Source organism: Vigna angularis, chromosome 2 (genome assembly GCF_016808095.1).
Source record: "Vigna angularis cultivar LongXiaoDou No.4 chromosome 2, ASM1680809v1, whole genome shotgun sequence".
Taxonomy (NCBI): domain Eukaryota; kingdom Viridiplantae; phylum Streptophyta; class Magnoliopsida; order Fabales; family Fabaceae; genus Vigna; species Vigna angularis.
In genome coordinates this window covers 44,406,244-44,421,230 of record NC_068971.1, presented here as the reverse complement: position 1 = coordinate 44,421,230, position 14,987 = coordinate 44,406,244, and the positions used below count along the sequence as shown (strand labels likewise).

General features: G+C 32.9%; 3 protein-coding genes across 6 annotated transcripts; 2 read left to right on the top strand and 1 right to left on the bottom strand.

The window, feature by feature from the left end:
• The first annotated feature begins 629 nt into the window (after positions 1 to 629).
• LOC108322387 (carbonic anhydrase Nec1) lies at positions 630 to 2,585 on the top strand. Its single transcript, XM_017554461.2, has 7 exons — positions 630 to 764; positions 920 to 1,128; positions 1,274 to 1,380; positions 1,728 to 1,842; positions 1,935 to 2,096; positions 2,237 to 2,293; positions 2,408 to 2,585. Exons 1-7 carry the CDS (start codon positions 677 to 679, stop codon positions 2,492 to 2,494), a joined length of 825 nt encoding a protein of 274 aa, XP_017409950.2. The 5' UTR covers positions 630 to 676; the 3' UTR covers positions 2,495 to 2,585.
• Positions 2,586 to 8,386: 5,801 nt separating this feature from the next.
• LOC108322452 (probable pectate lyase 12) lies at positions 8,387 to 10,662 on the top strand. The gene is made up of 4 exons (XM_017554553.2): positions 8,387 to 8,517; positions 8,713 to 9,173; positions 9,666 to 10,314; positions 10,399 to 10,662. The coding sequence occupies exons 1-4, from the start codon at positions 8,387 to 8,389 to the stop codon at positions 10,556 to 10,558; spliced, it is 1,401 nt and encodes a 466-aa protein (XP_017410042.1). The 3' UTR covers positions 10,559 to 10,662.
• A 69-nt stretch (positions 10,663 to 10,731) lies between these two features.
• Positions 10,732 to 14,268, bottom strand: LOC108322453 (uncharacterized). 4 transcript variants are annotated; one of them, XM_052872732.1, is made up of 5 exons: positions 13,999 to 14,268; positions 13,768 to 13,878; positions 12,585 to 12,656; positions 11,508 to 11,576; positions 10,732 to 10,964 (listed from the first exon to the last, which is right to left on the bottom strand). In XM_052872732.1, exons 1-5 carry the CDS (start codon positions 14,152 to 14,154, stop codon positions 10,914 to 10,916), a joined length of 459 nt encoding a protein of 152 aa, XP_052728692.1. In that variant the 5' UTR covers positions 14,155 to 14,268; the 3' UTR covers positions 10,732 to 10,913. The 4 variants fall into 4 exon arrangements, with proteins under 4 accessions (XP_052728692.1, XP_017410043.1, XP_052728694.1 ...); XM_052872734.1 differs by having other exon boundaries at positions 10,801 to 10,964; positions 12,585 to 12,612; positions 13,999 to 14,265; XM_017554554.2 differs by lacking the exon at positions 12,585 to 12,656 and having other exon boundaries at positions 13,999 to 14,261.
• Between the last annotated feature and the right edge of the window lie 719 nt (positions 14,269 to 14,987).

Sequence of the window (14,987 nt, the reverse complement as noted above, 5' to 3'; positions counted from 1 at the left end):
TCCAAACTGACTTTACTATTTTAATTCTTTTACAGAGTACCTCTCTACGTCAATAATTCCATAAGGTGAAACATCGAACTAGGTCAACCACAAACGAAAATTGAACTTGCTTTTTCCCACTGTCTGACATCGTAAAATATTCCATCTTGTATCTTATAAAAATCAGATAGTAGAATGATTCTCTTGGTTTTTGTTGGGCAGGAGGTTACCTTACGTTATAGGTTACACAAACACCCATATAACATTGGAACCAACTTTACAAGAAATCGACATCATTCTTTACCTAAAATCTTAAGACAATAAGTTAACGAGTTTTTCACTCTTTATACACGGCTATACTTTCTCATTTTTATCCAACGTAGAACTTGAACTGAGACTTGGATACCCAACAATTTTACCCAAATTAGCGAATTAACGTAATCAGAGGCAAATTGGAGAAGCTGAAAGGAGAAAGATTAATTAATTAAAGAAAAAACTTTGGTGACATTCATATAAAGAAAACTTCAAATAAGATTTCTTCTTAATTAAGACCACCAGACCAAATCCAAAACCACTTCTTGTACTCTTGGCAGTGTATAAATACCCAAGCACATGCACCAAATCTCTCCATCAACAACATATTCAAGAGCTAATAATCTCTGTGGCACTCAGCATTCTCTCAAAAAACACCTGAAACATGAAGCGAATTTCGATTGCAATTTCTCTGATATCCATCTTATTTTGTTCCGCAATGTTAACTAGAGCTCTTCATGAGGATGAACCTGGTAAATTTTATTGCTATAACCTCTCTCGCTCAAGTTTTCAATTCGCTAAATTCGCTCCATAAGAAACATAGAAAAATAAAAAATGAAAAGTAAAGCTACATATAAAGTATGATTAAATATTGGTGTTGTAAATATGTTTTCTTGATATGGTGCAGAGTTTGGTTACGATGAAGATAGTCGAAATGGGCCTGAGTACTGGGGTGATATTAAAGAAGCATGGGCAACCTGCAAAACAGGGCAAATGCAATCTCCTATTGATTTGTCCAGAAACGTTGTGCAACTGATTCCCAAGGCAGGGGGTCTCAAGTATTGGACCTATAACCCTCAATATGCTACTCTCTCCAACAGAGGTCATGATGTTGCAGTAAGTAGTTAATGCTGGTTGCTCATATTGCATTAAATACCATAGAACATAATATGTGACTGATTTACTTTATAAATTTACTAACTTCAACAATCATATACTAAATTTGACTTCTGGTTAAAATTTTACGTTCTCATTGATGCAGGTGGATTTGAGAGGGGATGCAGGCTCAATAGACATAGATGGATCATCTTTTTTCCTCCAACAAATCCATTGGCACTGGCCCTCCGAACACACCATTGACGGCCGGAGGTTAATTTCCCTTCACAATCACTTCTTCTCGTTTCCTTCTTCTCAAATATAAATATTCTAAATTATTCATGTTTTTTAAAGCTTTATGAAGTAGAAACTGACTTCGTCAAGAAGATTTGAAGTTCAAATTATATATATATATATATATATATAGAGAGAGAGAGAGATAATCTTGTCATATCATTAATGTTTTACTTGAAAAAATTTGTCTTCATCTCTTTGATACCTGAAATGATCTTGTTGGAGTTACAGACTGTAGTTGTTTCATATATATATATATATATATATATATATATATATATATATATTTTTCATGGATGACATGTTCTGATTTTGGTGTTTACTAGGTATGACTTGGAGTTGCACATGGTGCATGTTAGCCCACAGCCTGATGGAACAAACAAGACTGCTGTTGTTGGTGTTTTGTACGAGTTCGGTTCTCCTGATCCATTGCTCTCTAGGGTACGTGCAATGATATTTACGATAAACGAAGAGAAAAACTATATGTTATCTTGCATGGATAATATATATATATATTTATACATTACTTTCAGGTGGAACAATACCTAGTGGACATTCCTAAAGAAAAGGAAGAAGAAAGTGTTGGAGAAATTGATCCCTCAGAGATCATGAGTGGTAAGATGTTCTACAGGTACATAGGATCACTCACTGCACCTCCTTGCACCGAAGGCATCATTTGGACCATTGATAAGGAGGTATATAGCTAGATACCTTTTCTATACGTTATCCTTCTTATTCTTAATTAAGTTCCCATGCACGTAAATTTCCTTTAATACATTTACTAACTATCATTATTACCTTCTAATCATTCTGCACTTTTACCAAATTTCATCAGATAAGAACTGTTTCGATAGGACAAGTGGAGTTACTGAAGAATACTGTACTTATACCTGTAAGTAATTTCTTCTGAGTAAAATAAACCCTAATTCAAAATTAAGTTTTTATTCCTTGAAATTTGTTCTTGGACTTCATCTTGAATTAATCTTTGTTATGTACTCTGCCACAGTATGCTCCAAGGAATGCAAGGCCACTACAGCCTCTAAATCAGAGGAACGTACGGCTCTACGTTTCAAAGAATAAGCCTCAGTATTAGTTTGAGCATTGCTCTATTTTTGTTTTTTATTATTCATTTTACATTGTTTTGCTTCATTCTTTTTATGTAAAATAAGCGTTTTCCCGAGGGCAAGCGCATACAGACGAATACATATTTTGAATTGATTTTTCCTCGATTTATTGTTTATTATCTCTATATCGTTGTTATATAGAACCAAAAGGATTGTTTGATATTTTTCGGATTATAAATTTTGTTGACCGAGGAAGAAGAGTTATACTTGGTCTTTTGGCTTATCCAATTTAAATTTATAGTTGAACGATGGGTTTTGAACTTTTTAAATAAGTATTTGGTTGCTTTCATTAATAATTTTATACATGCAAGCATATCTTCACATGAGATTTTTAGCATAAAAGTGAATACTGATCTTCCTTTCATTAATAATTTTATAATGTTGAGATAAATTTATAATTTTTTTCTTAAAACAGTATAATAGTTATGAATTAGAATTTATTTAACAAAATGTATTGTCTAGTGAGTGTATTATTTCGCTTGTTATTAGACCACATTTGATTATCCATTAATGTTATGTGTGCGAGAAATAAAAATATGAAAGTAAATAAAGAAAAAATAAAAAAAGAGAAAAAGAATTAAGGATGTCAAAAATAAATAGAAGAATTACAAGAATAATAAAAACGAGGTTAAATTCTCTTTTTGTTCTAATTTTGGTTTCAATTATTCAATTTCACTTATACAAAAATACTTTCGAAATCACCTAATAGACTTCACTTTCAAGGAAAATGAAATCTTTTAAAATGTTGTGACACTTTTGAATTTTTTTTTGCACAATTATAATATTCAGCTCTTTAAATAATCGAGATTCATATGCTAGAGTTACAATTTCACAAATTTTACCTCCTCCACCAAGTTTTTCCATTGTATCGCTTACACTCAAATATTACGAAACGCTTTTTACAATACGCCATTCCTCCATGCAAGAGTCACACTCCTTCACTTCCTTCTCTTCCTCGTTATCAAATGTGAACCACGGTTTCGTTTTCGTTACCACTCCTACTTTCTCTTCCCTTTCACCAAACGTGAATTGTCACCTCTTTCGCAAACACTCCTCCATTCTCCTCCCTTCCTTTCTCTTTCATGTCACTAACACAAACTGTGTTGTTGCATTATCACTGCGATCCTCTCTTTCCTTCCATTTTGAAAGCAACAAGAGGTTCTTTCTCTTGTCTTGTGATTTTTCTTTTTTGTTTCATAATTCTTTATTCTTAATATAAGTATTATTTGTTTAGGTTCTTCACACAATACGCAATTCCTCACTTGGTGCTCTAAACGTTTTTAAGGCTTGTAGTTGGCTTTAAGATTTTGAGTTAGTTATAGTGAATTTGTATAATAGTTTACTAGAGTAGTTTCTTTGATTGAGTTTTATTTTACTTTATATATGTACATTACAAAACTTTAATTCAAAGTAAATTGACAAAGAATCGTATTTTGTTTGTGTTTTGTAGCTACTATTGTATGTGGTTATAAAACATTTTTTGTTACCCATAACGTCTTATTAGAAGATTTAAATAAGAGAGACACTTTCTTTTCTTAGACGTTGTTTGTTTAAAACTTTTCATACAAAGCGATATTTCTTTTAATCCTTTTTTTAAACTTCAAAGCCAGAGTTGCTTAAATTATTTAATCTTTAGATGATCTTGTCTTAAGACTATTATGATCCCGAAGCCTAATGTCCTACCTTTTTTATTTTGCTTGAATATATGCTTTGGTTAATTGAAGTAGAATTTTCAAAATAACCGGTTTCAAAGTCTTTTCTTGCACCAATGTTTGATCCCTTATTTTCTTTATTTTTTGTTCAACTAATTCTCAATTTTTGTTAAAACAATTCAATTAGATCATTTTCGTTAAATTAATATTATTATTATTATTATACATGTTACATATCATCATGGTATTTTTATAAAAGAAGAACAGAAAAAGAAAACAAAGAGAGACAATGAGTATAATCAGTATTTCAGAAATAAATAAAAAATATATAAAAAAAAAGAAAATACAAATTAAAATTGATTATAAAATAATAAATATACTAAGCATTAATATTTTTAATTATAAATATAATTTTTAATTAAAAAATTAAAAGATACTTATAATAGTTTAATTAAATTTTAATTTTAAATATAGTTATAATTAATGTAATAGAAGTACATTAATATTAAAAAAATAAAATATTTTTTCTTAAATATAATTTTATAATTAATTTAATAAAAATATGATAATACTAAAATATATTTTTGAGGTTTTTTTAAATATAGTTTTATAATTAATTTAATAGAAAATATCAGTAAAAAAAATTTACAACTTTTTTTTTAATTTAAAGCGAATATTTTATCTGTTTTATCCTTTAATAGACTACAATACTTTGATAGTTCCAAAATAACACTGTAGAACGCCAAGGCCCATATAGATCCATTCTATGAATTGCAGAAAATGAATTGCCATTAATTACGTTCTTTGTGAATGAGAATCTTCAACCTCACCTGCCACAAATTGGGGATTACTCATTACACTGTCTCACAGACAGTGGATCCCACATCACTATAACAAAGTCAAAAAGGTGCACATAAATTCTCCCAGTCCGTAGCAGTGTGCTGCATCTTCGCAAAACCTCACTTCCAATTATTATCATATCTACTGTAAATTATATAATCATATAATTTATTTAACATTTTCTTGAACTCTCTTTTTCTTTCACAAGAAATGGTCAAAATAGTTATTAGTGATAAGTGGTAATTATATGAACGTGATAGAGAAAATGTAGGATAATTATGAGTTTTAGTACAACCATAAACTTTGCTTCAAATGTCAGTATGTCGTCCATCACCACTTACATTCCTTAATGACTCCCTAATTCAAACCAAGAATCACAACTCACGTTGAAATTACAACTATTATTAGGTAAATGTCATTTGGGATATTGCATACCCAAAAGATTCACTTTCCTGTATATCAAATCCTCAACGTGAAACGTAAATGGGTCTATTGGACAATAAATTATTCACACTGTGATTTTTTCTTTTAAGTTGATCAAGTAATATAGTTAAATATGTTGGAAGTTCTTCATTGATTAAAGATAAGACTAATTTATAGTACATAAGAGGATACAAACCCCATCTTAAAAATCGATTTTATGGGGTTGAATTAGACTTAAAATCCATCTCTTAACATGTTATCAGAGTGAGTCAATCCTGACGAGATTTGTGTGAATATATTATTTCATCCACTATTGGATTAGCATGAATGTTTATTCTTACGCTCTCGAACTTCTTAACAAGATCAATAAATATATATTTAGAGTATTTTTCATTTTAAAACTTTATCCATCACATTTATCTTTAAAATGTGTCTTAAAAAATAAAATAAAAATATTTAAATTATTTTAAATTTCGACACTTACTTTTTAAAATGGAACTTTTTTGTTAAAAGTAATATGTTCTTTGAGTATTTTTTTTTATTTAAAATTATTTTATACTTTTATTCCGGTCTCTTATTTATGTCTTCCTCTTCATTTATTCTTGATTTCATCCACCTCACAGTCGTGGCAAGGCTCTATTTGAAAGACATATTTGAGATTACATGTGTTAATTTTATGAAGTGAATACACGTGACAACAAATGCAAATTGAGTTACCTAATTGTCAAAACCAAAACACAGGCATTTTGAAATTTAGTAACTGATGAGGAGGACCCACACTCAGAGAGGGTAGCAAACTGTCTGAAAAAGAAAATAACAATATAAAAATAAAGAAGCAGTATCTCGCGGATATAGAGATGTTTTTTTCTACTTTACATATAAGAGACGAAAAGAATATATATATTTGAATGGAATATGCAGCAGATATTTATTTTACTTTCGTAACTATTTTCCGGCGTCATAAAAGCCATTTTATATATTTGGTTCAAAACTACAACAGTTTATAAAGGTTTTGTGGGATAATATAAAAAAAGACAACACTTTGCAAAGCAACTGTATGATTAGTGTGTAGTTGATATAGATACGTATATTATTATTTTCTTTTTTCAATTTTACAATTTTCTTTTGTGGCTTCTTTTGACCTTTTTCTTTAATGTTGGGGCCATAATATGTCACCAAAAGAAAAGGTTGAATAGATAATGTAAGCACTCTCAAAAGTTAGCCGTAGAACAGTGACTGCATGTCATCCCCCATTGATTTGGGTAATAGCATTTCCACAATTTATCCCAAATTTATGAAAACTGATACTTTCACAACTTTCATATACAACACTTTTAACTCCTCAATTATCTGATTCTGTTATTATATTAGAGTTATTAAATGGCTATTCCCATAGTATAATAATCTTGAAAACATAAAATAAAGTCTAACTTTTGTATGTCATGATGTCTCTGTACATTTTTTTATGGGTCTGTAAATTCAAATAAATTTGGCTTATATAGTTTATGATTATGTAAATTCAAATAAATTTATTGCTAAAAATATAAGTTTATGTGATCATGTTTGTGGAATGTTTCACTCTACTTCACTTAATTCAAATAAATTCATTTTTTAATCATTTCTCCTATTTTCTATTTCAAGGTTAAGAGCATTTTTATGTGCACTAACAATAATATAAAATTAAAGCATGTTGATCCCATTAAACATATTGGTTGCATGCAAATACTTGATTAACTTTTAATCTTAGACCATCTTCGTTGTAAAGACATTAAGATTTTATTTTGGCTTAAATATACTCAATTATTGTTCTTAGAAGACTTATACTTTTATGATTTTTTATATGTTGTTTTCATTTTTTACAATTTCAAAAAATTATTATAAATAAATATTTTTCATTCTGGGATCCAAGTTTTAAATTTAATGTCATAACTAAAGCTAATGCATTGGAAATGTTGTTTTAACAAGTATTCTTTATTTTTTTATTAAGTTTGTAGGAAATAGTTTTCAATATAAAATAATACAAAGGACAAATAAGTAGTTAAAGTTTAACCTTACCACACTTTATATAGGGAGAAAAAACAGTCTGCACTAGTTTTGATATCTTAAAAGAAATGAATCTTTAACAATGAATTAAGAAATATTTGCGAAACATTAAAATATTTGTTATTTAAGATATACGTGAATAGAAAATTTGAAAAGTAACAGCAGCAAAATTATAAATAAGTTTGTATTTGTGTCTGCATTCAAAATCAGCGCCTTGTTACATGGATGCTTGAGCTTTCAACCATGCCAAAACCTCGTAACCTGTGCCGCCCATACGTAGGTATAGGTCCAATAGTCAAAAGCCTATTTCATCTTCTTCCATGCATTCATCACTTCATTAACGCTCAGAATTAACGAAAAATCCATTACTAAGTATATTCATAAAAATCTCATACGATATTATGAAAAAGGAAAAAGGGAGATTGTAGTAATATTGATGATGATTTTGTTTGGAACAGTGACAGTGTCTGTGTCTACCTGTCCCGCAAACAAATGAAGAGACCATTTCCTCGAGAGCAGGGTGATTCCTTGACAATGCGCGACCCTTTCTTCTACTTCTCTCACTCACCGCTCCCTTTTTTGCCTTTTTCCATCAATAAATTAATCAAAAGAACCACTCTACAATCATTATTTTTCAGCACCACCGAACATCGTAAAATACCACCACGTATAATTACTATACTTATACACAAAAGTTCGTTTATCCCATGCCTCTGTTCACACTAAACCTCGTTCGTTAGTTATCATTGCAATCACTCACTTTCCCTGCTTATTAATTCGGCTAACCCAACACTGGCTAACACTTTTCGACTACTTGCCATGGTACAGTAACTAGTAACTCTCAGAGTGACTCGGACTGAGAGCATTGCGCAACCAAAAACTGCAACCCATTCTTCATCGACAATGCTCCAGACAAGCTGCCTTTTCCTACTCTCACTTCTAACTTCTTTTTCACCACTTGGAACGGCAATGCTTAACCTAACCCTTCCAGGAGCACATCCAGACCCCGAAGCTGTTGCCCACGAAGTTCATAGGTACATACATTCACACTATGTATACACTGTATACTACATGCTATGCTCATCATCGTAGTTTAACTCGATAATGTAGTTAGTTTTGTACAATATTACATAAATATAGAGTAGATCTGGAAAAAGGGTGACGTTCCATCGCTAGTTGTACCTTTTATAGAGGATAGAGTTTTGACCCTTGTTTTGGTTGTTGTGCAGGAAGGTTAATGCTTCAATTGCAAGAAGGGAGATGTTATCAGTGTCAGAGAGAGACGAGTCTTCGTGTCTAACGGGGAACCCCATTGATGATTGTTGGAAATGTGACCCGGATTGGCCCAACAACCGGCAGAGGCTGGCTGACTGCGCCATTGGGTTTGGTCAGTATGCAAAGGGAGGGAAAGGTGGTGAGTTTTACGTGGTCACCGATTCCTCTGACGGGGACCCTGTGAACCCAAAACCTGGGACGCTGAGATACGCTGTGATACAGAACGAGCCACTCTGGATCGTCTTCCCCAGTAACATGATGATTAAGCTGTCCCAGGAGCTGATTTTTAACAGCTACAAGACCATTGATGGACGCGGTGCTGATGTGCACATCGTTGGAGGAGGCTGCATTACTCTGCAGTATATAAGCAATGTCATCATACACAACATTCACATCCATCATTGTCATCCCTCAGGTCTGTTGTTTTCCTCAACATAATGATACATTGTTGATTGAATGAGAATAACTACAATTATAATGACACCAAATTGGAAGGTTGTGAAAAATGATACATTTTCTTTTTCTTCCAGTAGGGACATCCTTGTTTTATCCGATCGAATCCCCATCTCAGTGACCAAGTCGCTGGGGCTTGATAAATAGATAAATAGATAAAGTTGTGTTTGTTTTGGAGGGGTTTTGTATAAAGTTATAAAGTATTTCAAGATTGGTTTGCTTTATATTTGGACAAGCTTTAAAAAAGTAGTCGTTTTAGTTTTAGTAAATATTGATAAAAATCGTTTGGATAAGTTACTTTAATGATCATACCTATACTCTTTCTTTGGTAGTAGTAGCAGCAATTTTAGGGTTGATTCCTGCATTTCTGTACATGGTTAGATTCCAACATCTAATGAGGATGATGGAAAGAATAAAATTGAGTTACGAAGATAAAGCGGGTTGCACTGTGCAGGGAACACGAATGTTCGGTCAAGCCCGGAGCACTACGGATTCCGGACAGAGTCGGACGGGGACGGAATATCTATATTCGGGTCGAAGGATATATGGATCGACCACTGCACGCTGTCGCGGTGCAAGGACGGGCTGATAGACGCGGTGATGGGGTCGACGGGGATAACCATCTCGAACAACTACCTCTCACACCACAACGAGGTGATGCTCCTGGGCCACAGCGACGACTACCTCCCAGACTCCGGCATGCAGGTAACCATCGCCTTCAACCACTTCGGAGAGAAGCTGGTCCAGAGAATGCCCCGCTGCCGGAGGGGCTACATCCACGTCGTCAACAACGACTTCACGGAGTGGGAGATGTACGCCATCGGTGGCAGCGGCGAACCCACCATTAACAGTCAGGGGAACCGTTACATGGCACCCCAAAACCCCTTCGCCAAGGAGGTTACGAAACGAGTGGACACCCAACAGTCAAAGTGGAAGGGCTGGAACTGGAGGTCCGAGGGTGACATTTTACTCAACGGTGCCTTCTTCGTGGCGTCTGGCGAGGGCCTCGAGGTCAAGTACGAGAAAGCCTACAGCGTTGAACCTAAGTCAGCCGATCGTATCTCTCTTCTCACCATGTCCTCCGGTGTTCTTGGAAATGCCAGGTATCAATGAATTAATCTTTCTCTCTACATGTTATCTAATTCTTGTTTATCTATTTCTGGTTGATCTCACCTCACCATGAACAGGGACAACAACCTCGGAATGTGGAGCAGAGGACCTGGTGATGAATCTACGGAGTCCGGCATGGAATACACCGACGACATGTCCACCACTGCAACAATCCTTCCACCGTCTCTTTTTCTTCTCTTGTTGTCTTCCACCATAATCTTCACGGTTATTCTATAGCAAAACTAACCAATCATGTCACGCTTTCATTTCTCTTTTCATTCGAATCAAATCTGCCTGCTCCTTAAGTCTATCCATGGATCAGGCCTAATTAAGACTGTATATATTCATTCTCCTCCACTTTCATAGCTAAGTTGCTGCTAAAATTTTGCAACTTCATCATCACCAATGAATGCGGAAAGGGGAAATATACTTTCTGATTGCCATTAATAAGCTGGGAATAAGTACCGAACAAAAATACCTCACTGCAATTTTCTCACATACAAAATCAGCCAAATGTTACAGTGTCTATACTTCTAATTCCTTAAAAAAATTCAAATTGCAACTATTTCATTTCTTCGCAACACACGAATCATCAACGCTCTACGAATGATTTGTTCATTAGTTCAACGGCATCATCCATGAACTGCATGCATAATAACAACTACGTCAATCATAACACCTCATCGCATATTTACAAAGGCATGTCTCACGTAAACATATCACCTCGGAAATCAAACAATAAACAGACAAATTATAAATTAGCAACCAAATAAATCTGGCAAAGATGACTATCTAAATTTAGGTAGTTTGAACATAAAGAAAGGTCACTGGAAAGCACTAGAAAGAAGAATATATTGTGGTTAATCTGGTGAAGAGGAGACCAAGAAGGACCATTGGAGAATTTGGTCTTGAAGGATCTCAAGTAAATAACATATCTGACACTTTGATCTTTAACCAAACCAAATGCATTGTATGGTCAGCAGACTCCATGTCAATATATGATTCTCTCATTTGATACATTCCTATTTGCTATTCAAATGCAGTATATCAATTCAGAAATATGCAACAAAATCTATATATGATATATTCCTTATTTCATCAATATTGAAATGCAAATAACTCATTAAGATTGACGTCAGGAAGGCCAAATTCCTTTGCATGTATGAAAAAAAAAAAAAAACCTCACCTTTCCAAGCATCTTAAGTTCTCGCCCAACTGGTTCCAAAAACTTCAGGTCAACATGGATTGGCCAGACCTGTCCAAACAAGAAGGCAAAAGTTAAAACTGCACCTCTATCCCAAAAACAATATATTTCTAAAGAGCATTACCGCAAAGAAAAATATATACTTTTAAATACAATAGAAGGGAAAGCTTGGCATCAATGAACATAACAACATGCTTTTAAATTATAAAACAGGACGATATACAGCGCTTCTTACCCATTTAGTAAGAACAAAAAAGAAAGTTAAAACAAAAATTAACAAATAATTTTAAAAAACAAGAGCAGATTACACCAACCTCCCTTCTATTTTGCATTTCTTATCTTCCAAAATAGACCTTTATAAATACGACCCACATAAACTGGAAACTCTAAAAAAATGAATAAAAATAGTCTTATAATAGATTGTCACTAATTGAACAAAACCTTCTATTGTATATAAATTACAATTAAATAGCTGTACAATAGTACAAAATTGAAAGTACTAATATATAAAAGATAAAATTTTACGATATCATTCAAATAAAAAATAAAATACACAATAAAAAAAAAATTATTAATAACAAAATAATGAATAACGATTACATTAAAGAGCTAGGTTGATAAATGGTATGAATGTGGTTGCCATGCCAAGACCAATTAAAAGGAAATGGTTAAATTCAATTCAAGTAAACAAAGTCAAGTTGCTATTACATTTTGAATAAAAAATGCAGGAAAGACAAAGACGAAATAATAATTCTGACTATATTATATCTGATGACACATGTTTTTCCACTGATGCTCAGAAAATTGGTTATTTTGAAAGAAATGGAAGAGTATCCTGGTTTCATGGATAGATTTGAAACAGAAGTATCCTTGCTAGTTCTTTGTGTTACTAGTGGAGAGCATTTGATAGACAATAAATCAAAATATAACGCAGTAGGTGTTATGAGATGAATTGTCATGTTAGGAAATTTTTTGAAACATAATAGGTAATGATCAATATATCATAACAAAATTGAAGATTAATGGAAACACTAAGATATACAATGAAGATGAACATACCATTTGTGGAGCAAACAACATAGAGGATCTGATAGGACAAATGGTAATGATTGTAAAGTGTATTTCAAAGTTCTGAAGCGTATGCATCAATGTAATCAATATTATGATTGTAGCCCATGAGTTAAGCACCGTAAACAACAGTCAAACTCCCCTATGACATTAACAAAACAACCAAATAAAAGGGTAACGAGTTCAAAAACTCAAAGAGCATTAACTGTGTGGCTATTTTGATTGAAGGAAGATATACAATGGTTGAGACTTTGGAGCCAAAATACTTACAGGACAAATCCCCAAATTTTATCAGTGAAAAACAGTCAATCTAGGCAAAACGCATCAGTCCTTCTCGTTGTCTTCCCAAAAGAAGCATGAAGCTTGCTCAAGTACATTCTAGCATTACCCATCAATCATTCACAGCGTCATTCCACACGAAGGGGAAACGCTAGATGTTTTACAAGGGAGCAAAAGTAAATAAAATGTGCTCAGAGGGGCAAGTGGTTGAATTCACATATTTTTTTAGGCTCAAATAACTTTCAGCTTCTTAACATATGAATGATCTTTATTTTGAGTACCTAATAAAAAAAATTTTTCAATATATTATAGAATTTTGGTTTAAGCATCTGAAAAACAATATTTACTTATACCACTTCTATACTACTGTTGACTTTTTTAATTGATTCATGACATAGTTTTAGATTTTATTTTTATCATAACATCTTTATACTAACGTATATCATTTCTCAACAATTCAACTTGTATAACTAGTGTTTTCAACATGGATAAAAAAAGGGAACTTGAACTACATTGCTTAAGATACTAGGTAACCAAAGTCAAGAAATATATTTATTGGGTATTCAAAACAAAAAATAAATTTGTCTATTTTCAGTCCGCCCGTGGCAGTGCAAATTGATCCTAGTATAATATGAATTAACAGTGCACAATGCAAAATTGAATTACATAGAGAACTCATCGTCCATTGAGTTGAGTTATATGGAAACATTGTTATATCAATTGCTTTTGGGGAAGTCCTTTATAAAAGGAGTGATTGAAAATCCGGCAAAAAGCCATCAATAAGGTTAAAAGGAAAGAATTGAATGTGAGAAGAAGCACACAAAAAAACAGCTGATTGGGCATAACTAAAGCGCTTGAAAAAACTGAAGAGGCAGAAGAAGAGAAAGAAGAGAACCTGAAGGCCAAGTAATTGGAGGGGCATTTTCTGACCAGGTACGAGGCAGTCGGGTCCAGCTGCTTCCACTATGGCCTCATCACCCAATCCACTCCCTATAGGGTCTGGATGCTGAAAAATCACAGCAATTCCCAAAAATATGCAAAAAGGGTTATTGAAACGCAACGATGAGAAGTGAAAAACAATGAGAGAGAGAGAGAGAGAGAGAGAGAGAGAGAGAGAGAGAGAGACCCTCATGACGGAGACGGCGTAATCGGTAAAGGGTGTTTGTGAAACGCGAAGAAGTGGAGAGTGGTGAATTTTGGGGAAGGGTTTCGCAGTAGAAGAAGACGCTCGCCATGGCACGTCCTTTTGAAACGAAGCGCCACTTCCTCCTTTCTTCGACATTTCCACGCCACTACACTTTCTTCTTCACTATTCTCTTCCTCCTCTGCTCTTCTGATACGCTCTTCACACACTCACACGTCATGTGATAAACGAAACTATCACAGACACAAATATATGATTTTCAATTTTATCTTTTTAGATCTTAAAACAACCAAACAACTTCCCATGACCGTCAATAAACTCATTCACCAAAATTAGGTTAAGTTTATTGAGAAAATTATTATTTACAATTTTTTTATTAATTAACTATAGATTTTTGGATGACCAGTCTTGAACGAAAATAATGTCATATTGATTTATGTCAAAACATTTCATGCAAAAATAATAATATTATTTTTAAATTAATCAATAAATTACTTTCTGAAATTATTATTTTCTCGCAACTTAATAAGAAAATGCAATTTTTTTATATCTACATTTGAAACTTGTTAATTCTATATCGGTTTAATAGTTTTTATTTTCACTTTAACCTAAAGTTATGTAAAATTTTGACATAAAAATTTATTTTTGATAAATTTCATTGTAAAGTAGGGGACAACATTCTTATACTAATGTAGTGTTAGCTTTCGAACTTTGAAAATTTATATACATATTCATTTGGCTTGGATTATTCAGATATTTTGACTCACTGGAATATTTAGTTTGATATATTTGATCGGTTATATATGGTATCACTTTATTCAAGGTAAATTTATATGATTCTCGAATAAATGAATATTACATATTTCTGTGAATGATCTTTCTTAGTTCTTGGATTTTTTGAGTTCTCCGCTCCTTTTAAGCTTAGGTGCTTTTGATCCAATAGAGTTGTATCTAGATAAGATATTTCAACG